The 26776-nt window shown below is 44.4% G+C and overlaps 1 protein-coding gene and 1 pseudogene across 5 annotated transcripts in view; one reads left to right on the forward strand and one right to left on the reverse strand.

Annotated features, from left to right (window-relative positions):
• LOC109908803 (arf-GAP with SH3 domain, ANK repeat and PH domain-containing protein 1-like) overlaps positions 1-22560 on the forward strand; it is a 76421-nt gene extending 53861 nt beyond the window's left edge. For 2 of the 5 annotated variants that reach the window (XM_031796205.1, XM_020507504.2), the window contains 18 exons: positions 1845-1932; positions 2253-2301; positions 4627-4805; positions 6813-6946; positions 7145-7236; positions 7596-7782; positions 9081-9166; positions 9844-9959; positions 10096-10163; positions 12341-12448; positions 12664-12898; positions 15150-15218; positions 16190-16327; positions 19250-19328; positions 19460-19524; positions 19657-20159; positions 20422-20544; positions 21120-22560. In XM_031796205.1, the coding sequence (XP_031652065.1) occupies positions 1845-1932; positions 2253-2301; positions 4627-4805; positions 6813-6946; positions 7145-7236; positions 7596-7782; positions 9081-9166; positions 9844-9959; positions 10096-10163; positions 12341-12448; positions 12664-12898; positions 15150-15218; positions 16190-16327; positions 19250-19328; positions 19460-19524; positions 19657-20159; positions 20422-20544; positions 21120-21194 (2394 nt within the window). In that variant the 3' untranslated portion in view covers positions 21195-22560. The remainder of the gene's footprint in view (positions 1-1844; positions 1933-2252; positions 2302-4626; positions 4806-6812; positions 6947-7144; positions 7237-7595; positions 7783-9080; positions 9167-9843; positions 9960-10095; positions 10164-12340; positions 12449-12663; positions 12899-15149; positions 15219-16189; positions 16328-19249; positions 19329-19459; positions 19525-19656; positions 20160-20421; positions 20545-21119) is intronic. The other 3 variants (XM_031796206.1, XM_031796207.1, XM_031796208.1) reach the window with 2 other exon arrangements.
• A 397-nt stretch (positions 22561-22957) lies between these two features.
• On the reverse strand, positions 22958-26267 carry LOC109909333 (elongation factor 1-alpha-like; annotated as a pseudogene).
• Positions 26268-26776: the final 509 nt, after the last annotated feature.

The raw sequence follows: 26776 nt of genomic DNA on the forward strand, positions 1-26776 counted from the left end.
TTGTTAATGTTATAAATGACTATTGCAGCTGGAAACGGCAGATTTTTAGGGATATCTACATAGGCGTACAGAGGCCCATTATCAGCAACCATCACTCCTGTGTTCCAATGGCACGTTGTGTTAGCTAATCCAAGTTTATCATTTTAAAGGGCTAATTGATCATTAGAAGACCCTTTTGCAATTGTGTTAGCACAGCTGAAAACTGTTGTTCTGCTTAAAGAAGCAATAAAACAGGCTTTTAGACTAGTTGAGTATCTGGAGCATCAGCGTTTGTGGGTTCGATTACAGGCTCAAAATGTCCAGAAACAAAGAACTGTCTTCTGAAACTCGTCAGTCTATTCTTGTTCTGAGAAATGATGGCTATTTCATGCGTGAAATTGTCAAGGAACTGAAGATCTCTTACAACGCTGTGTACTACCCCCTTCACAAAACATCTCTGCCAGGTTGGAAGGGGTGCGTTGCTGCACAGCTATTTTCAGGTTTCTCCAGAGATGTTCAATCGGCTTCAAGTCTGGGCTCTGGCTGGGCCACCCAAGGACATTCAGAGACTTGTCCCGGAAAAACTCCTGCGTTGTCTTGGCTGTGGGCTTAGGGTCATTATCCTGTTGGAAGGTGAACCTTCGCACCAGTCTGAGGTCTTGAGCGCTCTGGAGCAGGTTTTCATCAAGTATCTCTCTGTACTTTGCTCCGTTCATCTTTACCTTCGATCCTGACTAGTCTCCCAGTCCCTGGCGCTGAAAAATTTCTCCACAGCATGATGCTGCCACCACCATGCTTCACCAAGGGATGGTGCCAGGTTTCCTCCAGACGTGACGCTTGGCATTCAGGCCAAAGAGTTTTGGTTTCACCGGAGCAGGGAATCTTGTTTCTCATGGTCTAACAGTCCTTCATGTCCCTTTAGGCAAACTCCAAGCAGGCTGTCATGTGCTTTTTTGGGGGGGGCTTCCATCTAGCCACTCTACCATAAAGGACTGATTGGTGGAGTGCTGCAGAGATGGTTGTCCCAACTCCACAGAGGAACTCTGTCAGCGTGACCATCGTTTTCTTGGTCACCTTCCTGACCAAGGACGGTGACCCCGATTGCTCAGTTTGGCCGGGCTGCCAGCTCTAGGAAGATTCTTGGTGGTGATGGAGGCCACTGTGTTCTTGGGGACCTTCAATGCAGCAAAACATATTTTGGTACCCTTCCCTAGATCTGTGCCTCAGCACAGTCCTGTCTCGGAGCTCTAGGGACAATCCCTTCGACCTAATGGCTTGGTTTTTGCTCTGACATGCACTGTCAACTGTGGGACCTTATATAGACAGGTGTGTGCCTTTCCAAATCATATCCAATCATTTAAATTTACCACATGTGGACTCCAATAAAGTTGTAGAAACATCTCAAGGATGATCAGTAGAGAAAGGATGCACCTGAGCTCAATTTAGAGTATCATAGCAAAGGGTCTGAAGATATCTGTTTTTAATTTTGTATAAATTTGCAAAGAATTCTCAAAACCTGTTTTTACTTCGTCATTATGGGCTATTGTGTGTAGATTGCTGAGCATATATATATTTTTTTAATCAATTTTAGAATAAGGCTGTAACGTAACAAAATGTGGAAAAAGTATAGGGGTCTGAATACTTCCCGAATGCACGGTATATAGTTTCTTTATTCAGCCGAGACAAAAAGAAATACCAACAATGCCAAACATTAAAATATTAATTTACCTATTACTTTACCACCCCACCTTATCCAGAGTCAGGTAGGCTTGTAGTGTTAGTTTCATAGGACTAATACTGGTCAATGTACAGACTCATTTTCATAATTTCCATCAAGTAGCTAACTCGTCTGTGTGTTTGTGCAGTCCAACAGGCAGCCTGTGAAACTCAACCTGCTCACCTGCCAGGTCAAGCCCTGCGCTGAGGACAGGAAGTGCTTTGATCTAATTTCCCGTAAGTACCCCTCTTACCATAACCCTTATGCCAATACAGCAGTTACTGTGGGTGGTGCATGGGCTGGGTGGCCTGTGAGAGAAGGGGCCTTTTAAATGACCTCTTATGGACATTCAGAAACAGAAAGAGTCGAAGAGACCATTTTGTGTCATCCCGACTGGCTGTTGAATGGCGTCTCGACATTGAAAGGAAAACCTGAAACACGCTGTGCTTGTGAATTACCCAACATGCGCCTCACAACAGGGCTATATTACAGGACATGATTACACAGTGTCTGCTAGGTCCGAGATCACATTCCCCTCTAATCTCTCTGCCCACAGACAACCGGACATATCACTTCCAGGCTGAGGATGAACCGGAGTTTGTCATGTAAGTGTATCAACACAGTCGATCACATTGTACACATTGTTTTACTGTAGTATCCAACTCGAAAGGCAGGTACAAAGTGATACACTGAAGCCATGAACGTGGCCTTGATAATGTAGCTATGAGCTTGAATGATCAGTGAGATTTAACAAAGAAAGACAGCGTCTTTCATGCCCCATTGACAGGGTATTTGTATTACTTAGAGAGAGGAAAAAGGACTGCTAGGTGCTAGCAGCAGTAGGGGTTTCTATCTCTCTGGACCTGTTCAGGTGCTGTGTTCTTGGGGACCTTCAATGCAGCAAAACATATTTTGGTACCCTTCCCTAGATCTGTGCCTCAGCACAGTCCTGTCTCTGTTCAGATGCGTGTGTTCAGGTGCACACGCATCATTTATTTCTCTCACACACACACACACACACACACACACACACACACACACACACACACACACACACACACACACACACACACACACACACACACACACACACACACACACACACACACACACACACACACACACAGTTTCAACCACATTCTGCCACTTCATACCCAATGATCAATAATTTAAATCAATTCCAACTCCTCTGTCTTCCTAAACTGTCAGGGCCCTTATGAACCACTGCCTTTAACCACGCTGACATGAACTTTACTGCGACACAATAGGCCTTGCCTCTTAGCCTCACCTTAGGATACATCCCAAATGGCACCCAATTCCCTATGTAGTGCACTACTTTTCACCAGGGCCCATAGGGCGTGGAATAAGTATTTGAAATGAAACATTTATTATTTGAAAATATAACGTCCCTGCATTATGCAATCACACGTTCGCCCACCCACGCCCTGTGTATCGCAAGTAAACAACTCACCCTTAAAGACATGCGTACACCCACGCATCTTCATACTCATTTCTTGCTATTTCTCGCATGCCTGCACACACACACACACACACACACACACACACACACACACACACACACACACACACACACACACACAAACAGTAACATACTTTAATTAATTAACACAATGATTGTCTCCTAGCCGACACACACACTCACACATTTTAAATACTTTATTTGAATCCACAAATCCACAAATCCACAAATTACATTCAAGTAGGAAGGAGCTGTGCTGTACTGTGCTGTGCTGAACAGCGGGTGGGTTGGCAACAGTAGCAGTCACTTCCTGGCTGATTCATAATGAGCGCACTCAGACAGACGGCTGCGAGGAGTCTGTGCTGTTGAAGGACTTCCTAGGTTAACTAGAGTGTGCGTGTGTGTGTGTGTGTGTGTGTGTGTGTGTGTGTGTGTGTGTGTGTGTGTGTGTGTGTGCGTATGTGTGCGTGTGTGTGCGTGTGTGTGTGTGTGTGGAGGGTGTTCAGATGTGTTGGTTGATACAGTAGGCACATTTAGATCATATCTAGTGTGGATGCAAAACAATAAGAACATAACATACTCTTTCCATGACAGACTGACCAGGTGAATCCAGGTGAAAGCTATGATCCCTTACTGATGTTACCTGTTAAATCCACTGCAATCAGTGTAGATGAAAGGGAGGAGACAGGTTAAAGAATGATTTTTTTTTAGCCTTGAGACCATTGAGACATGGATTGTGTATGTGGGCCATTTAGAGGGTCAAAGGGCAAGACAAAGATTGAAGTGTCTTTGAACGGGGGTATGGTAGTGGGTGCCAGTCGCACCGGTTTGAGTGTGTCTTGAACTGCAACGCTGCTGGGTTTTACACACTCAACAGTTTCCCGTGTGTATCAAGAATGGTCCACCATCCAAAGGACATCCAGCCAACCGGACACTACTGTGGGAAGCATTGGAGTCAACATGGAAGCATTGGTGTCAACATGGAAGCATTGGAGTCAACATGGAAGCATTGGTGTCAACATGGAAGCATTGGAGTCCACATGGAAGCATTGGTGTCAACATGGGCCAGCATCCCTGTGGAACGCTTTCAACACCTTGTAGAGTCCATTCCCCGATGAATTGGGGCTGTTCTGAGGGCAAAAGGGGGTACAACTCAATATTAGAAAGGTGTCCTTAATGTTTTGTACCCTCAGTGTAAACATCAAGGGCTCAAGATAATACAGTATACATATTAATACATACAGTATAGAATATACTGTCAGATGGAGTTGGGAGTTGACCCATCCCCTTGTCTAAAAGCCTCTACCTTAAGAGGCTTATGCACACAGAAATCCCCAAAATGCACTCTTCTATATACTATTCTCATACATTTTGAAAACCCCTTGCTCTGTAATAACTCGTTACTCTGTTTGTGCATCTGTCTCTGTGTATGGGTTGTGTGTGTGTGTAGCTGGATCTCGGTGCTATCCAACAGTAAGGAGGAGGCTCTGAACATGGCATTCCGTGGAGGAGAGGACGGAGGAGGAGGAGGAGGAGGAGAGGACGGCCTCGAGGACCTGACCAAAGCCATCATAGATGACGTGCTGCGCATCCCTGGCAACGAAGTCTGCTGTGACTGTGGTGCTGCAGGTACATATACAGTACAATGTTTATGTGTGAGTGTGTGCGTTTGACCGACACCTCTATGGATTTCCAAGGGCCTTATATTCTATATCCTCCCCTATGTACCACTACTTTGTGCATACTCACCATTCACCTTGTGATAGGAGAAGACAACAACACCTTTGCTTCAGCATTTTATCTCGCCCTTGAACTCACACACCCCGATGGGTACTTCATCATCTTCAAGGTTGTCCCTCCGAAATCCCTGCTCAGCCCAACATCCATCCACTGTTTTGCACTGTCATGGCTGCTCCCTATCTCGCTCAGTAGGTGACACCTGAGAGATATGCTATGCAGCCAGCCTGATGTCTTTAACCAAGCAAGCAGAAAAGCAGCAGCATCAGGGGCCTCTGTATTCTTGATATAACAATGGTGTTGGCCCTTTCTGGCCCCTGTTCCTCCAACTTGATCCTCCCCTGCTGTAAAAACAGACTCCCCAGAGCAGAGACACCCTGGCCTTTTGACTCCCCCAATACACACACACACACACACACACACACACACACACACACACACACACACACACACACACACACACACACACACACACACACACACACACACACACACACACACACACACACACACACACACACACACACCGCCTGAGTTAATCACCCTATCCACCTCTGTCAGCATAAACACACAGAGCCCCTGAGGAAGTTAGCGGGTGGCTAGCGACAAATAAACCTGTGTTTCTTGCAACATCAACATCATTACATCGCCGTGTTGCATAATTCACACACATCCCCCTCTCTGGAGTGAGTTAATTGCGCTGGTCTGGTCACCATAAGCATACCCGTTGTTTTAAGCATGCTAACAGGCTGCATCCCAAAGTCACGGCATCACAGTGGGAGATGGGGAGCCACATTTGAACCGCTCTCTGATGCTTTCTACTTCATTCTGATGCCTTGCTAAGCTGCTCTCATCCTCCCAGTCGACCAAGCTGCTCCTTTGTAGCTATGCGACACTGTCATACTGTGCAGAGTGACCCCTGGCTATGACAGGGCCCTAAAACGAGTCCTCCAGCTAGTGTACTGCAGGCTCATATATGGTGCTCCTTTGACCCCGTCCTGTCTAAAATAAAACTCTCTAGCGGAGTATTAGTGGCAACTGTTTTGCAGCTCTAGAGCTCTCACCCCACCCTGTGCATCCTGTCATACATGTGCTTTATTGGTGTTTCGTCGCCTCTGAAAGCCTTCCACCTGTCCATCCGCCACAAACCTGTCAAATTCAGACAGGCTAGCAAGCTTAGCAGCTAACAGCACTCAGCCATCTGTAAAGATAGTTTGTTGACGTCTGCGTAGCTGCGTATGGCTCCCAGGCTTGATCTCAGGCTGGGTTTAAGCCACCTTAAGTTGCATCACTCAGGCTTGGCTGTGGTGTCAGTCACTGTAGCGGTTTACAGTGAAGAGCTCAAAGCTTCTCTAGCCCTCCACCACATGGCTCTGCTGTCAGAGCATGTTCAGGCATTCTGCTTGACACAGAATGATGCAATGTATTCTAGTTGCTGGGTAGTGCTCCTGAGGTTGCCGAGGCCCTCTAGTGGTGTGTGCTGTTTTTTTGCCACTGCTCACATTGATGGTGATGTTGGACTTTAGTGCAAACCGTGGCAAAACGTTTTGCAACAGAAAACCAACACATTTATTTCTTATTGGACAAGTTCAGGTTGTCATTCCCTGTTTCAGTCCATTTTCTTTCATTTGAAGCCTAATGAATACCACCCTGAAATAACACGTCAGCTTGGAACTGATAATAGTCAACCCCCTTCAGCATTATCATTCTGGATTTCAAATATATACTGTATGTTTATGGTAGTACAAAAAAAGGTCTGGATTTCTGTTTTTGGAACCAAAACGTCTGTACCTTAAACTGTGAATTCTAGCCCGATTTTGTATTTTTTTTGTAGCCAAGACAGCTATCCACAGGCCTGTTTGCAACAAACTTATGTTGTCATGTTCTCTGTGCCCTTAGATCCAAAATGGCTGTCCACTAACCTAGGCATCTTGACCTGCATCGAGTGCTCTGGTATACACCGGGAGATGGGAGTACACATCTCACGCATCCAATCCATGGAGCTAGATAAGCTAGGCACCTCTGAACTCTTGGTGAGTAAATCAAATACATTGACATTTTTTTCACAGTAAATCAACATACAAAAATAGATTCAAAAACAGGATAGAAATAAATCAATCTTTATTTTACGATGGGATTATGATTATGACAATTAAATCAAAGTGCTTACGAGCATCTTAACATTCATCTGTTGACTTGATACTTAGGCAAATGTCTCTCTTCCTTCACAGCTGGCCAAGAACGTAGGGAACAGTAGTTTCAATGAAATAATGGAGGGGAACCTTCCTTGTCCCTCACCAAAGCCCACTTCTTCAAGTGATATGTAAGTACTCAGCATCATCAATAGCAACTACATGAGCTGCTTAGAGACTAGAAACTCCATAGAAATTTGACATCACCTTCACTGGGTGCATAATCTGGTGTATGTTTGAGCTTATGCAGTTAGATGTGTCTGGCAGGAAAAGCCACATAATTAAATATAACACTAGAATGGCCATGGGCATTCTAGCAACATGCCCCCCAAAAATGGCCATCTTGGTCAGGAAAACATTCATGCTAGAAACTGGATTATAGGATCTCTATGGCAAAAGCTATCCGCACAAACATTCCAAAACCCTCTCCATCACTTTATTCTACTACTCTTCTTCTTCTTCTTCTCTCCCCCTTCTCTCCCTCCTACAGGACAGTGAGGAAGGAGTTCATCAATGCTAAGTATGTGGACCACAAGTTTGCACGGAAGACCTGTACCTCCTCGGCAGCTAAGACCATCGAGCTGTGTGAGGCGGTCAAGTCCAGGGATCTGCTGTCTCTCATCCAGGTGTACGCTGAGGGGGTGGAGCTAATGGAGCCCCTGCCTGAGGGTGGACAGGTGAGTCGGACCTCTGACCTCATAGACCCTGGACTGTATTATTATCGTATCTCATTTGATCAGGGCCCATACTCATAAACCGTCTCATAGGATTGCAGATCTAGGATCAGGTCCCCCCCTATCCATATAATCTTATTCATTATGATCCCAAAAATAAAGCTGATCTTAAATCGGCACTCGTACTCTGAGATGCTTTGAATGCAGGCCCTGATCTGGTATGGTGGGTATGATTTGACAATATGAGCAGAAGTCTACTGTTTCATAGGGAAATAGTAGGTTGTACTGAGCCTGTAAGGCTACACTGTACATGGGCAGTAATGAGCAGTCCACAGAGAACAATTGCATTTTCTACTCCCTTTACTAAGCAGCGTTGGACAAGAGAACATTGCTCAAACGTGTAAAGTCACTCAGTTGCGCTGTCAGTACTGTGGCCCACTGAACGTTGAACCACGTAGCGATGCTCTCAGAAGTAGTCCATAGGGAATAGTGGCCAGGGATGTGTCACTGACTCTGTTTGAAGGCCGCAGAGCTCCCAGTCCAGGCTGACTCACTGATATCTAATACATTCCTATCTGTCAGTGAACCTGATTCCGAGTCTCTCTCCCAAATGGCACTCTATTCCCTTTATAGTGCACTGGCCTAGTCTCTGGTAAAAAAAAAAGTTGTGCATTATCAATGTAATAGGGTTCTATTTGGGACGCAGTGTCCTCAGCAGATAGCACATCATTACCCAGAGTCCCAGACAGCGAGAGTCCCAAACAGATACCCCAGCTGTACTCCTAGTGGTTGGTATTATTGTGTCACTGTATGCATACTCTTCCCACTAAGTTTCCTTTCTGGGGACTCACACTTGGAGGCATAATTACCGACATAGCTACCAGTCATTTTCAACTAAAAGAGTTCCAGGAGACACACAGAAACATGCATGCTGCTTGAAGGATACATCCACCAGGAAAAATCTCAACGACTTGATGGCTGATTCTCTCGGCAAGTGTGAGCGTGGAAATGTTCAGCCATGACCAGGGAGGTGGTGGTGGCATTTGTTCATATTGGGAAAGGCGGGCTGTAGACTGAAGCCAGCCTTGAATCATCATTTCAGTATCTGCTACCGGCATCGGTACATCCAAATGTTCGCATCACGCTCGCAGTCTTGCCTTGGGGGGAGAGAAGCAAATTTTAGGAGCCATTTTGTTGTCTGCAGCCTCTTTTTAAATGCTGCAAAAGAGAAAGAGAGAGAGAGAGATGTTCTCTCCATCATGTCTTGCATGTCTTTTTCTGTGTGTGATCGCCCCCCTCAGGAGGCCGGAGAGACTGCACTCCACTACTCTGTGCGCACCGCTGACCAGACCTCACTGCATCTGGTCGACTTCCTCGTGCAGAACAGGTAAATTGCCAAATAAGGGAAAATTAAGTGAAAATAAGCATATTATGCTGTACGTGAAGCATTGTGCTGATTGGAAATGAGATTTTAACAGCAGTGAAAACTCACAAGATCACACGCTGTTGTGCTTAAATACTCAAAAATATAACAGAATACTATAAATAAATAGTAATTCCACCATTACGTCATGTAAAATTAAGTCTTAAATGTGAGATTTTGATGGTATGCCTTCATGGAAGCCAGTGTGCTCTCCTCGTCTCTCCACTACTGCAAGAGGAAGATGAGCAGGGTAGTGCTCAGCACAGCTTAGATTCCCACAAGGCAAACAGAACTGGGTCAGGGCCGCCACTTGTTCCCCGCCTTAATATAATCCTCTCAGTCTTCTCAATGGTTTACTCCCTGCCTCGCTACCCCTCAGGCAGACCGGGAAATGGAGGATCCTCAGTAATTAATAAGTCTACCTTCACAATTTCATGCTAAGACTTGCTAATTGGCTGAATTGTTTTCCATTTGAGGATAGATAAAACACGCTAGTGGCTTAGAAGTATATTTAGATGCTTTTATGTCCGTTTGATTCTTCTAATCGAAGCGTGAATGATAATGTGACACCTTTACCTCTGTGTTAAAGGGCCTCTGGGGTGTGACCCGTGACATGACCTTGTTGTGTGTTTGTGTCACAGTGGGAACCTGGATAAGCAGACAGAGTGGGGGAACACTGCTCTGCACTACTGCTGCATGTACGAGAAACACGAATGCCTCAAACTACTGCTGAGGGGCAAACCAGCCACTGACATCAGTGAGAAATACACACACACACACACACACACACACACACACTTCGATTATGTGAACATGCCTGTTCTCAATCAAAATGGACTTTTGATGGAATGTGTCAGAATCATGTGTAACCAATTTCATGCCGGTTCTTTTAGCCAATCAGAATGGTGAGACGGCACTGGATGTTGCCAGGCGACTGAAGAACAGTCAGTGTGAGGAGGCAGTAAGTATCTCACTGTGAACATGAGCCAATATGCTCCATATCCACCATATGTTTGGCTATTTGTATTATTTGATAGCAACACTCAAAGATGCAATCCTGTTCTTTGTTGAAGAAGTATCCACACTATATCTGATTCTGTAGCAGCACAGTAGACAGTAGCATAGATTGAAGGGACTAGTTTTTGGACACTAGAGGGCAGCAGCCAAAGGCCCACCCAGGGCTGTAGTGATGAGAGAGGAAGAACCTCAATTGCGTTTCCTTGTCTCCTCGCGCCCTCTCTCCTCGCCTCCTCCTTCTTCTTTTTCTTCTTTGGTCCGCAAACAAATGTTCTAGGTGCATTCCGCCACCTACTGTATTGGCTTTGTATCAGCCTACCTTTCTGTAGTATGAATTCATTACACTTTGTGAAAGAATTGCCCTACCAACTAACCCTACACCCATTAAAACCTCACCACTATTACACTACTTTGGCCTTATCTGATCCTACACCAGGCCAGGACATTATCATTCAAAACATCTTGGAACTCTTCTGCGATCTCGTACAACCAAGTACTTCTCTCCAGCTGCCACCACAACATCTATCCTTTTACGTTCCAAATCCTGCGGTACAAATGACAACCATGGCCATGAATGCCCCAAAAAACAACCTTAAGCACATTTTATTCCTATTACTCTCTATTGGCCTCAGCCTACTCACAGGACTCCTCTTAGGATCTCTCACCCTGGACCCATCGTCCTCTACTACTCTCTTCACTGGCTCAGCATATGACATCTTCTGCACTACTCTGATCCTGGCAACCTCAACCTGCCTTTCTTTCACCAGACACCTCTGATCTCCAGCACCATGGGCACCCCTATAGTTTACATACACAACTTTTTTCATATATACTACACATTCCTTTGTCTCATGTCCTCCGGCACGCTTCTCACATCTCCCTCCTACAAGCTGCTGCCACATGACAAATAAGCTTGACACCTAAAACACTGTAATGGATTCGGGACAAAAGCTCTCATGGGATAACTGACACGTCCTAACTGGACTTTATCTGGTAAAAACTCGGCATCAAAACTCTGTAGTACAGACAGGAGCGGAATGAGTGGAATGGTATTTTTTGTTTCACCACGCTCTCCATCGGGTCTATGTCGCACCAAACGGCGGTCGTCGCAGACATGGAGAATCTTCAACTTCAGTTGATCCTCCTCAACACTTAACACCACTCCAGTTATCACTCCTTTCAACACTCCTTTCTCCTTTCTCTTTCTCCACTCATTTCCTTTCTCCATGCTCCAGAGAGGAAAGCAAAGTCACAGTTCTTGTTCCCAGTCGCATATGGCAGAGCGCACGCTCCTTCTGGACGGCAATTATTTTTTTTTAAATCAACACAATTCACTTTCACCGACCCAACATTCCCCAACCTCTTCTCCACCCAACCTGACACCACATATGGATCTGCCAGAAGGCAAGGATCCATTCTCTCAAAAAAAATCTCACTCCCACTGTGCCAGATTCATCTTTGTCATCATCAAGACGAGGCTCAAGCTTGGTGGTCTTCACCACACCTGCCACCGCAATGATTTAATCCTCACGCTCAAGTTCCTTCTGTAGCTCTTCTAAAAGTTCTGTGGGATCCACCATTTCATATTCCACTTTTCTCCTTTTTCCCTGTCCGCCATCTTTATGGCCACACCGGCAGCTATCCCAAAAAGACATCTCTCGTTGCCTCCTTCTCAAAACACATAGGATAAGAAAGTCAAAGGTTCCTCCCCTCTGACCTTTTCCTCCAATGGGTTTTGAGAAGGAGACAAGGAGAGCACGCGATGAGTCAAGGAAATGCAATTGAGATTCTCCCAGAGATGAAACCATTACTGGTGTATGGTTACCGTTGGCACGTGTAGCAGAAAACCGTGAGTTGGTGCTTTGCCATTAGGGATGTTATGTCATGTTTTGCACATCAAAGTAAAGGAGAACAACCATCTTGTTCATGTTGCATGTCATCTATTCATTGTGGTAGATTGTTGGTTAAAATACAGTTCCTTTCGACTGACTTGCTTCGTGGAGTATAATCACAGTGTGTTTTATTTGTACGACCTTTTAAACATGTAGGTCCTCCTCTGTATTTTATTGTTTCATTGTGGATCCAAATAAAGTAATCAAAACGCGTGTGTGTTTGTCCCAGCTGTTGCAGGCTGCAGCGGGCAAGTTTTACCCTCACATCCACGTGGAGTATGAGTGGAGCCTGAGGCTTGATGAGATCGACGAGAGCGATGACGATCTGGATGACAAGGTCGGACTGGGACTTGACGTTCACACACGCCTGGGCATAAGCACACAACTTGAAATCCACACGCGGCGCTTAAATGTTTTGCGCCAATCTCCCATTGACGTCAATGCATGACTCAGGCCAACGTGAAAGTCAAAGTTCCCAAGTTGACACTCTTCCATGTTGACACTTCCAAGTTGACGCGCCTGTTGTCTCTCTCCCCCCCTCTCTGTCTGCAGCCTAGTCCCATCAAGAAAGACCGCTCTCCCAGGCCGCAGAGTTTCTGCCACGCGTCCAGCATGTCTCCTCATGACAAGCTGTCTCTGCCGGGCTTCATCAGCCACCGGGACAAGCAGCAGCGCATGTCTTACAGCGCCTTCACCAACCAGATGTACTCCGCCTCCACCGACCTCACTTCCTCTTCCTCCCCTGTGGCCGACGCCCCCCCTCTGCCCCCCAGGAACCAGGGCAAAGGTGAGACCTGATTGTGATTGGCTAGGGCCCAGACTCTTATCAGTGTTGGGTGAAGTTACCCCTAGATGCTCATCTTTGGTCAGTTTTGCATTTTCCCCACTCATGGTTATGGATAGGAATGGGGAAAGAGGAAGCTGTTTCTAGATCTGTACCTAGGGGAAACTTCAACCCGGAGCACTCTTATCAGTGTGACAAGCATGACAAGATACATGGAGATATAATGAGATCATGTTTGACCTATCTCCTCTTTTTGCATTGATGTTCATGCAAATGTCTACCTTAAATGCAAATGTCCTAAAGGTTGTGTGGCCAGTTGTGGAATGTTCATTGGATACTCAGCAGGTTGGCTAGCATTTACATATATGGAGACTTGCAGGTTGTCTCTTATCTCTAACACTGGTACTCAGGAATAACACAGTAATACGGTTTACTGTTTTGCTCTGTATAAAACATTGTTATCATAACACTAGTTAACCAAGTTGCTGATATGATTAATATTTTCCCCTCTCTCTCTCTCTCTCTCTCTCACACACACATACACACACACACACACACACCCTTGAGAGGAATGTAATTTGTCAATCAGGGTGGGAAGCGGCTGTCATATAGACTGCTTACACAAGCAAGGCACCTCCCGGGAAATGATGGCTGCAGGCGAGGCGGGAGTGAAAGGGAAAGTGGATATGCACACAGCCAGATAGGATAATACACCCGGCTGGTCTTTTGAATGCTTCATTATGGGAATCCAGGGGATGCGTCCCAAATGGCACCTTATGCCCTACATAGTGCATTACTTTTGACCATAGCCCTATGTGATTCCCTATGGGCCCTGGTCAAACAGTGCACTGTATAGGGAATAGGGTGCCATTTGGGACGAAGACCAGAACACTTCCTTATCATCAACACTATCTGACCATATACAAACAGACTCCTGGAGGCAACCAGCAGTCAGCACAATTATAATGAACCATAACATCCCTCCCTGAGGACAGGAGTTAGAACACCAACACTCACACCACAGTTTACTCTTCACTATCCTTGTTACAATACAGAACATTGTTGAAGCCAATACAAACTACTATATCCTTGTTACAATACAGAACATTGTTGATGCCAATACAAACTACTATATCCTTGTTACAATACAGAACATTGTTGAAGCCAATACAAACTACTATATCCTTGTTACAATACAGAACATTGTTGAAGCCAATACAAACTACTATATCCTTGTTACAATACAGAACATTGTTGAAGCCAATACAAACTACTATATCCTTGTTACAATACAGTACATTGTTGAAGCCAATACAAACTACTATATCCTTGTTACAATACAGTACATTGTTGAAGCCAATACAAACTACTATATCCTTGTTACAATACAGAACATTGTTGAAGCCAATACAAACTACTATATCCTTGTTACAATACAGAACATTGTTGATGCCAATACAAACTACTATATCCTTGTTACAATACAGAACATTGTTGAAGCCAATACAAACTACTATATCCTTGTTACAATACAGAACATTGTTGAAGCCAATACAAACTACTATATCCTTGTTACAATACAGTACATTGTTGAAGCCAATACAAACTACTATATCCTTGTTACAATACAGAACATTGTTGAAGCCAATACAAACTACTATATCCTTGTTACAATACAGAACATTGTTGATGCCAATACAAACTACTATATCCTTGTTACAATACAGAACATTGTTGAAGCCAATACAAACTACTATATCCTTGTTACAATACAGAACATTGTTGAAGCCAATACAAACTACTATATGCTTGTTACAATACAGTGGGCTACATTGTTGATGCCAACCCCAATCCGTTGAGTGGAGTGAAGAAAACCAGCAACTGCTTTTTACCCACAAGAGATTTTACCCGCAGGTCTCTTTTTAAGTGGTCATTGGAGTAGCTTGCTTAGGCATTTGCTGGTGCAATTTCTCCTCTTTTGCTTTGCTTGTCACTGATAAGATTTTACTCTTCTGCATTATATTGTCGACGTCCCAAAAGGCACCCTATTCCCTATATTAGTGCACTACTTTTGACCAATGTCTACAAAGGACTCTGGTCAAAGGTAATGCACTACATAGGGAATAGGGTGTACTTTCAAATGCAAACCAGTGTGTGGGAGAAGCTCTGACATAGATTCTCTCCCACACTCTTCATCCCTGTCTCTCTCTCTCTCTCTCTCTCTCTCTGTTTTTATCCTTTCTTTCTCTTTCAGCGCCCCATTTGGCATTCCTCGGCTCTCACTCGCACTACGCCACTCTGGCTGGCACTCGACCATACATCAGTGAATATCCCGTTTTTACATTTTGTCCTGCTGTGTATAGATCTGCTGCCCAGTTGTACTAGTAGCACTTTACATCCCAGTAAAAACTTCAACTTGTAACAATGGCACTGTAGCAGTGTGGTTCGGTATTATTTGCTTACCCACAGTCTCATGACATTTTGTGACATGTCGTCACCCCTGAGCTGTAAAGTGTTATCATAGCTGACGCAATGACATCATATTCCCTACGTAGTGCTCTACTTTTGATCAGAGCCCTATGGGGTCTAAAAGTAGTGCACTACACAGGTAGGATATAGGGTTCCATTTGGGATGCAGATTGACTTTCCTCTCTGACCGGCTGAGTTCTCTATTAGCCACGTTCTTCTAGCGTCTGTTTCCAGGCTTACACACTGCTGGGAATGGGACTAGATGCTTCGGGAGAACTTACTGTATGTAGGTCTTAAAATCTCAGGAGTGTGTACATCGTAGGATGCTGCTGAGGGGAGGACGGCTCATAATAAGGGCTGGAATGGAGTAAATGGAATTGCACCAAACACATGGAAACCGTGCCTTTGGTGTATTTGATACCGTTCCTATTCTGCTCCAGCCATTACCACGAGCCCTTCCTTCCTCCCCAATTAAGAGGCCACCCACCTCTTGTGGTGTACACCCACCTACAAAGATAGGACGAAACGACACACACACACACACTATACATTGTTCTCTGTTCATCTTCTCTGTATTCCCATCCAGGATTTTTCTGTTCACCAGTATGCTGTTTTTTTTTACCTGCATTGATGTTGTGTTAACATATCTCCCCCACGTTGTCCAGCAACTTTGTTGAACCCTGTCCTGATGGCAAGACACCTCCCTCTCAAACTACCTTCCCCAGCCCCTCACCTTCCTGTTGGTAACCCAGGTGACCGAATGAATGACACCTGTCCATCGCCTGTCCCTTCACTGCATGAGTTTGTATGTTGTCACCCCTCCAGCTCCTCCCTCCACCCTCACCCCTGGAGGCAGCTCCACCCTGTCAAAGAAGAAGCCTCCGCCCCCTCCCCCTGGGCACAAACGCACCCTGTCTGACCCGCCCAGCCCGCTCTCTCACAGTAGAGGGGGCTTATCCGGGGGTGAGTCCTCCCTCTGTGGCCAGACCCAAGCAGGCACATCTGAATACTGCTTGGTCGTCTTTATTAGAAGGACATGATCTATAATACATTCAACTCTCTGGTCCTGGAGAGTCTTAGTGTGTGCAGGCCTTTGGTCCAGCCCAGCACTAACACACATGATTGAACTAAGGTCAATCTAATTGCATACCCACACTGAGGCCCTACAGGACCAGAGTTACTCATATCTGGCCTAGTATTGAGGTTTCCAACCATATTCTCCCCATGACCAGAATGTTTCAGTGCTGTTTATAAATGACACAGACACAGCCTGATCATTTTGTTGTGTGATGGCAATCCTGTTTAATGTATGTGTTAGATGTCAGATCATTATTTTATTTTTATGTTTTTGTTGTCTTGTCTGTCATGTGAAATACAAACAGCATATTACAGTCTCCTCTTACTGTGAGACAACGCCCTCAAACATCATTAGTATGGAAGAAAATGCTGATTATTACCTGAGGAATACCAGATCACTAGCGTACAGCTTCTGTACCTCATAATAGTCCATAATGGTAGCTAATGGAAAGCTCAGCCCCCACCTCTTCTACTATAAAAATTGCATGTTGGGGTACAGCAATATATTTGTATTTGTATACCAGTTATAGTACAGTACATTCGGAAAGTATTCAGACCCCTTCACTTTCTCCACATTTTGTTACGTTACAGCCTAAAATGGATTGAATTATAATTTTCTCGCATCAAACTGCGCACATTAGCCCAGGCGCCGAAGATGTGGATGTCGATTAAGGCTTTAGAGGGGATTCAGAGGGGTTGGGTTAAATGCGGAAGACACATTTCAGTTGAAGGCATTCAGTTGTATAACTGACTAGGTATCCCCCTTTCCCTTTCCCCTTTCCTAATGACAAAGAGAAAAACATTTTTTTTTTTTATGTTTGCAAATGTATTTACATAAGTATTCAGACCCTTTGCCATCCTGTTTCCATTGACCATTCTTAAGATGTTTCTACAACATTATTGGAGTCCAGCTGTGGTAAATTCAAATGATTGGACATGATTTGGAAAGGCACACACCTGTCTATATAAGGTCCCACAGTTGAGAGTGCATGTCAGAGCAAAAATCAAGCAATGAGGTTGAAGGAATTGTCATATCAAATCTTATTGGTCACATACACACGGTTAGCAGATATTAATGCGAGTGTAGCGAAATGCTTGTGCTTCTAGTTCCCGACAATGCAGTAATATCTAACAAGTAATCTAACAATTTCAAAACAACTACCTAATACACAGAAATGTAAAGGGATGGAATATGTACATATTGCTGAGCGAAGGCTGAGCAGCATAGGCAAGATGGAATAGATGGTATAAAATACAGTATATGCATATGAGATGAGTAATGTAGGATATGTAAACATTATTAAAGTGGCATTTTTTAAAGTGACTAGTGATCCGTTTATTACAGTGGCTAATGATTTGAGTCTGTATGTAGGCAGCAGCCTCTCTGTGTTAGTGATGGCTATCGAGCTGTAGAGCTCTGAAACAGGATTGTGTCGAGGCACAGATATGGGAAAGGGTACCAAAACATTTCTGCAGCATTGAAGGTCCCCAAGAGCACAGTGGCCTCCATCATTCTTAAATGTAAGAAGTTTGGTACCACCAAGACTCTTCCTAGAGCTGGCCGCCCAGCCAAACTGAGTAATCGGTGGAGAACCTTGGTCAGGGAGGTGACCAAGAACCCAATGTTCACTCTGATAGAGTTCCACTTTGGACATGGGAGAAACTTCCAGAAGGACAATCATCTCTGCAGCACTCCACCAACCAGGCCTTTATGGTAGAGTGGCCAGACGGAAGCCACTTCTCAGTAAAAGGCACCTAAAGGACATAAGAGTCCACTTGGAGTTTGCCAAAAGGCACGTAAAGGACTCTCAAACCATGAGAAACAAGACTCTCTGGTCTGATGAAACCAAGATTGAACTCTTTTGCCTGAATGCCAAGCGTCACGTCTGCAGGAAACCAGGTACCATCCCTACGGTGAAGCATGGTGGTGGCAGCATCATGTTTTTCAGCGGCAGGGACTGAGAGACTAGTCAGGATCAAGGAAAATATGAACGGAGCACAGTACAGAGAGATCCTTGATGAAAACCTGCTCCAGAGTGCTCAGGACCTCAGACTGGGGCGAAGGTTCACCTTCCAACAGGACAACGACCCTAAGCATACAGCAAAGACTATGCAGAAGGGGCTTCAGGACAAGTCTCTGAAGGTACTGAGTGGCCCAGCAAGAGCCTGGACTTGAACCCGATCAAAAGAAAGTAGCTGTGCAGCGACGCTCCCCATCCAACCTGATAGAGCTTGAGAGGATCTGCAGAGAAGAATGGGAGAAACGCCCCAAATACTAGTGTGCCAAGCTTGTAGCGTCATACCCAAGAAGACTCGAGGTTGTAATTGCTGCCAAACGTGCTTCAACAAAATACTGAATAAAGGGTCTGAATACTTATGTAAATGTTTTTTAGATTTTTATACATTTGCCAACATTTCATAAAACCTGTTTTTGCTTCGTCATTATGGGGTATTGTGTGTAGATTGATGAGGGAAAAAAATCTAATTTGATCAATTTTAGAATAAGGTTGTAACGTAACAGAATGTGGAAAAACTGAAGGGGCCTGAATACTTTCCGAATGTACTATATATCAATATGTTATGTATAGATGAACTTCAAATATTTTTTACATAAGGAATTATTATGAATTATAATAATAATAATTGAATCAGGAGAATTAAATCAAACATACAAGCTGTGCTTATTTAGGTGACCAATTTGGGACTTTGGGAAATATAGGGCTGAATATATTATTAGTGTCTATACATAATTATGTATAGACACAGAGCAGCATATTTCCATCTTTCACAACCATCTCGATATTTCAGGAAGTGACTCCACCCCTCCTCCTGCGAACAAGATGTCACCTTTGTCCAACAAGTTTGAGGGCATTCCACAGCAGCAAAGGTACATAGACATCCATTTTGGATGCAGGCATTTAGAATATTTTCCAGAATATTGTTTACGTATGATAGCCAGATTGAGAGTTCTGATCTGATCATGTTTCATTAACTTCAAATAACCATCTGTTTTTTTAGCACTACTTCTAGCAACACAAAGTCTACACTTGGTCCAAGGGTTCTACCCAAACTACCTCAGAAAGGTACGTTGAAATGGGATTAGCAATGCCTATAACTGATAACCTGATAACTGAGCACATTATTTGCGGCATATGACCCAGCATTAGAGTCAGCATATGTTTAATATAGTACCTGTGTCCTGGTTCTTCTCTTAGTGGCACTGCGTAAGATCGACACCATACACCCATCTATGGACAAACCTGGCCTGCCTCCGGAGGTGCTCCAGAAATCCCCTCCAGGACCTGAATGCCTAACAAAAGCCATCCTTCCCGACAAGCCCCAACTAGGGGACCTTCTCCCCAAACCCCAGCTCTCTGAACTGCCCCCTAAACCTGGAGAACTGCCCCCCAAGCCCCAGCTCGCCAACCTCCCTCCCAAACCCCAGTTAGGGGACCTACCGCCCAAACCCCAGCTCAAAGACCTACCCCCCAAGCCTCAGCTCTCCCAAGACGGCCATCCGAAACCAGGAGCAGCAGATCTGCCCAATCCGAGACCACCCCCTGGAGAGCTTGCGCCGAAGCCCCAGCCCCCCGACTCCCCGGTGGCTAATCAACAGCCAGAGACGGAGAGCCCATCCCCCCAGGGCAGCGAGGACACCAATGGGAGCCCAGCATGTGCTCCAGAGACACCAGTGCCCTTGCCCCGAAAGATCAACACGGTAAAGTTCACTCAAGGACACACAGCAGAAACCATAGCACTTTTCTGGTATTATTGAATAATATCTAGGTAGTTCTGCAAATAGTAGTGGGTTCCCACTGGTGGGTTGTGGCCAGTTCCTCTTGGGTTGAGGCCACAGACAGGGTTGTGGTGGCATTGTTAATTGGTGGGTCACAACACAGAATGTTTTGGCAACCAGACCAGTCCACATACTATTGACTTGTCTCTAGTGACATTTTGGTAATGTTCATGTGTGTGTTTAGGGGAAGACCAAATCTCGGCGGGTGAAGACAATCTATGACTGTCAGGCTGACAACGATGACGAGCTGACGTTTGTGGAGGGAGAGGTGATCATAGTGACAGGAGAGGAGGACGGGGAGTGGTGGGTGAGTAACGTCCCCCTAGAAGGCTCACTGGTGCTACACTTAAACTGTTACACCATTACTGGTGTTACCCTAAACCCTTTTCAGCCTAACAGGCTCACTGGTGTTACCTTAACCTAGTCCCAACCTAGCAGGCTCACTGGTGTTACCTTAACCTAGTCCCAACCTAGCAGGCTCCCTGGTGTTACCTTAACCTAGTCCCAACCTAGCAGGCTCACTGGTGTTACCTTAACCTAGTCCCAACCTAGCAGGCTCACTGGTGTTACCTTAACCTAGTCCCAACCTAGCAGGCTCCCTGGTGTTACCTTAACCTAGTCCCAACCTAGCAGGCTCACTGGTGTTACCTTAACCTAGTCCCAACCTAGCAGGCTCCCTGGTGTTACCTTAACCTAGTCCCAACCTAGCAGGCTCACTGGTGTTACCTTAACAAGTTACCACTTTGCCATACTCACAGCCAAACAGACCTTATAGCAGGCTAAACATTGAACAGGAACACTGTTCAGTGCGGTTGCCCTCACCTAACACGTTATCGCTCTCTCTCTCTCTCTCTCTCTCTCTCTCTCTCTGTTTCCTTTCAGATCGGCCACATTGAAGGGCAGACGGAAAGGAAAGGGGCATTCCCAATGTCCTTTGTCCACATCCTAAGTGAATGACAGCCAGATGAAGCTTGCACTATAAACCCCCGCCCTCACCCCTAGTAGTATCCCTGTTCTGTAAATAGCTACTGTAACAACATATGAAACCAGTGTGCTAAAGAAAAAACACACAAGAAACCGAAGTAAGCTCAACTAGCCACTGGATGCTGAGCACATCCATGTTGTAAATAAAACAAGTATTCTTACCAGTATTATCTTAACCTTAGAGCACGGCCTATGACTGCCATAGCCACTCTCAAAACCTAGCACTTACCCTAAAGTCTATGTTCATGCTGTTACTGTGTGTACATATATATATATATATATATATATATATATATATATATATATATATATATATATGTGTATGTATATATATATATTTCTGTGCGTGTGTGTGTATATACATGTTTTATTGTACAACCATGTACAATCATACATGTGCTCTCTGCCTGCCAGATAACAGGGCAGCCGTGTTTAAATATTATCTGTAATCATTTTACTGGTGGGCATCACTGATATCATTGCTTGCATTTCTGGAGAAGGACAAATACGAAAGAAACCATGTCACCCATGTCACACCATTTCGTCATCCTACACCCCCATTAGACTGAAGAGATTCTCATGTCTCCGACTGAAGCGTACCATGATAACTCATGATGAAATACGTCTTCATTCAGTGTGTTCCTTGTCGTTGCTCGCTTTGTGGTGCACATGTATTAGGATTGTTTCAGTATCACACCTGCTGCTACTGTACGGTGGGATATCAGAAGCCCCTGTGGAACCTCACAGGTCACCAGTAGTTCTCTCCTCTTAACACCGTTTCACTGTGTGATCCGTCATCTCCACCCTACTATGTAGACCTTTCTGTGCATGGTAGAAACATGACTGGAATTGAGCAGTGCTATTTAAAAAAAAAGCCACTCAGGGTTTGAAGAACCACTTCTGATCGCTACTAACACTCATGACGACATGGGAAGGTCAATGAGGTCAGTCGAAGCAATAATTGGGGAGAATTCTCAGATGGCCTAGGGAGAGATTTGAACAAATGTCCATTGACACTTCAAACCCATACAGGGTTAGGTAAATCAGGATTTATACATGGGACAAGAGTCACAAGTGCCACTGTTTAGACAAACTAAGATGTAGCCGGTGTGGACATTCAAACTCATCCAGAAAGAGGCAGTCGAGCAGAAATAAAGTTTACCTAGCCCAGTGTTATCCTTAGAATGCTGAGTGCTTTTTGGACAGGTCATTGCAACCAGATGGAACTGATAGATGTGTCCTTACCTCCCCATTGACTAATTCCTCTGGTTTTACACTCCATGTAAAGGAATATCAACCCCAATCATTCCATTGTATTAAAGTGTTTTGTTGTAATGGATTTGAATCATTTGCCTTTTTTATATTCCAATAGTAAGAATAAGTGTCACCAACCCAGCTGCCTTAATTTTACTAATGCAAAACGAGAACAGCATGTACAGAAACTAACACTTGTAGTCACTTCTAAAGAAAAAGGACTAGTTGTACAAGATTTGCTACAAATGTACAGAACTTCAGGGAAAGTAAAATACTTATTTCAGTCTGAAGCTTTTTGCACATTTAAACATTGCAGTCTAAAATGCAACAGGCCATTCAATTTCTTAAGTCATTCCAGAGGAGTCAAATGTAAAAGCAACTTCACATTCAAAAACAGTGCCTTGTGTTGCAACACCCACACACACACAGTCAACTTGATGCTTCAAGCTCTTTTTATAACAGAACTGGTAAACTAAAATTCATTAATTTTGAGACATGGCCTTTCTGTGCGTGCTTCTTTGATCCTTATCCACTGACTTGATGACCCCCACAGCAAACATCTGCTTCAAGCACCTTGCTGCAAACCGAACTGAAGGAAGGAACACAGTATTGTCATGTATTGTAAAAACCGAAGTCAGCCATAGTCTAGATCAGAGGTCGACCGATTAATCGGAATGGCCGATTAATTAGGGCCGATTTCAAGTTTTCATAACAATTAAAATCGGTATTTTTGGGCGCCGATTTTGCCGATTTAAAAAAAGCATTTTTTTTAAAATGTATTTATTCAACTTTATTTAACTAGGCTAGTCAGTTAAGAACACATTCTTATTTTCAATGACGGCCTAGGAACGGTGGGTTAACTGCCTTGTTCAGGGGCAGAACGACAGATTTTTACCTTGTCAGCTCAGGGATTCAATCTTCAATCTTAACTAGTCCAACGCTCTATCCACCTACCTCACGAAGAGCCTGCTTGTTACGCGAATGCAGTAAGAAGCCAAGGTAAGTTGCTAGCTAGCATTAAACTTATCTTATAAAAAACAATCAATCAATCATAATCACTCGTTATAACTACACATAGTTGATGACATTACTAGTTTATATAGCGTGTCCTGCGTTGCATATAATCGATGCGGTGCGCATTCGCAAAAAAGGACTGTCGTTGCTCCAACGTGTACCTAACCATAAACATCAATGCCTTTCTTAAAATCAATACACAGAAGTATATATTTTTAAACCTGCATATTTAGCTAATAGAAAGGCTAGCAGGCAATATTAACCAGGTGAAATTGTGTCACGTCTCTTGCGTTCATTGCACGCAGAGTCAGGGTATATGCAACTCATTTGCCAGAATTTTACGTAATTATGACATAACATTGAAGGTTGTGCAATGTAACAGAATATTTAGACGTTAGATGAAATATGAAACGGTTCCGTATTTCCCTGAAAGAATAAACATTTTGTTTTCGAAATGATAGTTTCCGGATTCGACCATATTAATGACCTAAGGCTCTTATTTCTGTGTGTTATTATGTTATAATTAAGTCTATGATTTGATATTTGATAGAGCAGTCTGACTGAGCGATGGTAGGCAGCTGCAGGCTCGTAAGCATTAATTCAAACAGCACTTTTGTGTGTTTTGCCAGCAGCTCTTTGCAATGCTTCAAGCATTGCGCTGTTTATGACTTCAAGCCTATCAATTCCCGAGATTAGGCTGGTGTAACCGATGTGAAATGGCTAGCTAGTTAGCAGGGTGCGCGCTAATAGCGTTTCAAACATCACTTGCTCTGAGACTTGAAGTAGTTGTTCCCCTTGCTCTGCAAGGGCCGCGGCTTTTGCGGAGCGATGGGTAACGCTGCTTCAAGGGTGGCTGTTGTCGATGTGTTCCTGGTTCGAGCCCAGGTAGCGGCGAGGAGAGGGATGGAAGCTATACTGTTACACTGGCAATACTAAAGTGCCTATAAGAACATCCAATAGTCAAAGGTATATGAAATACAAATCGTATAGAGAGAAATAGTCCTATAATTGCTATAATAACTACAACCTAAAACTTCTTACCTGGGAATATTGAAGACCCATGTTAAAAGGAACCACCAGCTTTCATGTTCTGAGCAAGTAACTTAAACGTTAGCTTTCTTACATGACACATATTGCACTTTTAATTTCTTCTCCAACACTTTGTTTTTGCATTATTTAAACCAAATTGAACATGTTTCATTGTTTATTTGAGGCTAAATTGATTTTATTTAGGTATTATATTAAGTTAAAATAAGTGTCATTCAGTATTGTTGTAATTGTCCTTATTACAAATACATGTTTTTTTTTTTTACATTTTATAAATTGGCCGATTAATCAGTATTGGCATTTTTTGGTCCTCTAGAAAATGTTATGCAGTAACAGCTACAATTTCTAAGCTCACTGCCAGTACCCTGAAAAAATGGTGAGAAGTGTAGTGTACCTCAAGGAGGGTAGGTGGAAAAGCTCTCAGGCGGTTCTGTTGGGGAGCATCTTGACAGTGGCAGCATCTCCAGACTCCAGGGTCTGGGGAAAGTCCTCTAGCATCTTTCCTGTGCGACGGTCAAGCTTCTCCTTCAGCTCTGCAAAGCGGCAGGTCACGTGGGTGATGTGGCAGTCCAGCACAGGAGAGTAGCCCGCCTTGATTTTGCCAGGATGGTTCAGATTATGAGCTGTGGGAAGTAATACAGAACTAAATGAGCACAGTACAAAGTTCTCAGCCACGTCTTCGCAGCAGAAGTTCTTCACAGCTATGTTCTTGATGTTGAAGCCCACGTTGTGACCAGGCCCAGACAGCTCCAGACCCTGGTGGTGCATCTAAATGGACTTGACCTCTGCAGTAAGCTTTGCAGGGGAGAACGACAGGATCATGCTAGGCTTCAGAATCCCAGTCTTGATCTTCCACACTGGAACCGTGCCCACACCTGCAGCACAGAAAGAAGAGACAACTACTCCCCCCCCCCCCCCCCCCCCCAGTAGAGTTCTCCCATTTGCATGCCCCTCCAGTCTCCTGACTTTCCAGCCTTTGAACAGTGACATGTACACAGCAGACATCTTTATAAATTAAATCAAAATTCTCTCACTTTCTGAGATGGGAGAATATGCTTGACCCCGGTCCAGCCGAGATTGGAACGAATTACACAGCAGTGGGATCATAGCTGATTCTTGAGGAAAATGCTCACGCTTTGCATAACTTCATCAAAGTGTTTTGTTTGACACTGAGCGTGTAGGCGAGCCAGGCATGTTCCCTGGTCTGGCCAAACCGGCCTCGAACTCCCCTCTGGCAGCAGACACCACCAGAAGGGCAACATCAGCCTGAAATGAATGGTGAACAAAGGCACAAGATTAGGTTACCACCAAGACCAATCATTCGCATTGGCCTAAACTAGTGATGGACAACTAGTCCTATGGGGACAGATTGGTGTCACTTTTGCCCCAGCCAACACACCCGACTCCAATAATCAACATCTTCAGTTTAGAACGCAATTACTTCAACCAGCTATGTTTGCTAGGGATGGGAAAAAGTGTGAAACCACACCAGCTCCCGAGGACTGGAGTATCCCCATCCCTAGCCTAAACTGCAAACCCCCATAGGCAGATAGGCTACCATGGACAGCTTACCTGTGATGACCCAGTGATCATGTTCTTGATGAAATCGCGATGGCCTGGAGCATCAATTATCATAGCGGTGTATTTGTGGGCGTTGAATTTCAACAATAAAATGTCAATAGTTATTCCTCACTCCCTCTCCCAGGCATGTTTGAAAGAGCTATTACCCATCTGTAGGAGGATAAATTAAATCAGCCACAATTGCAGTTGCTCAAGGAAATGTAACTGATGTTGCTCCAATTAGTTTGCTTGCTATTTGTTCCTTACCTGGGCTGCAGTCTTCTCGTACAACACTACAAAGTTCAAAGTTAATGCACATGCGCACTACTCTGAAGTGCGCATGTGCAATAGCTTTGGAGGCCAGCATCCCGGAGTTGTGTGCTTCACTCTTGACATTAAGACTGGTGTTTTGTGGGTACTATTTAATGACGCTGCAGGTTGAGGACTTGTGAGGCGTCTGTTTCTCAAACTAGACACTAATGTAATTGTCCTCTTGCTCAGTTGTAAACTGGGGCCTCCCACTCCTCTTTCTATTCTGGTTAGGGCCAGTTTGCACTGTTCTGTGAAGGGAGTGGTACATAGTATTGTACGAGATCTTCAGTTTCTTGGCAATGTCTCACATAGAATAGCCTTAATTTTGCAGAACAAGAATAGACTGATGAGTTTCAGAAGAAAGGTCT

Source organism: Oncorhynchus kisutch, linkage group LG18 (assembly GCF_002021735.2).
Source record: "Oncorhynchus kisutch isolate 150728-3 linkage group LG18, Okis_V2, whole genome shotgun sequence".
Classification (NCBI taxonomy): Eukaryota; Metazoa; Chordata; class Actinopteri; order Salmoniformes; family Salmonidae; genus Oncorhynchus; species Oncorhynchus kisutch.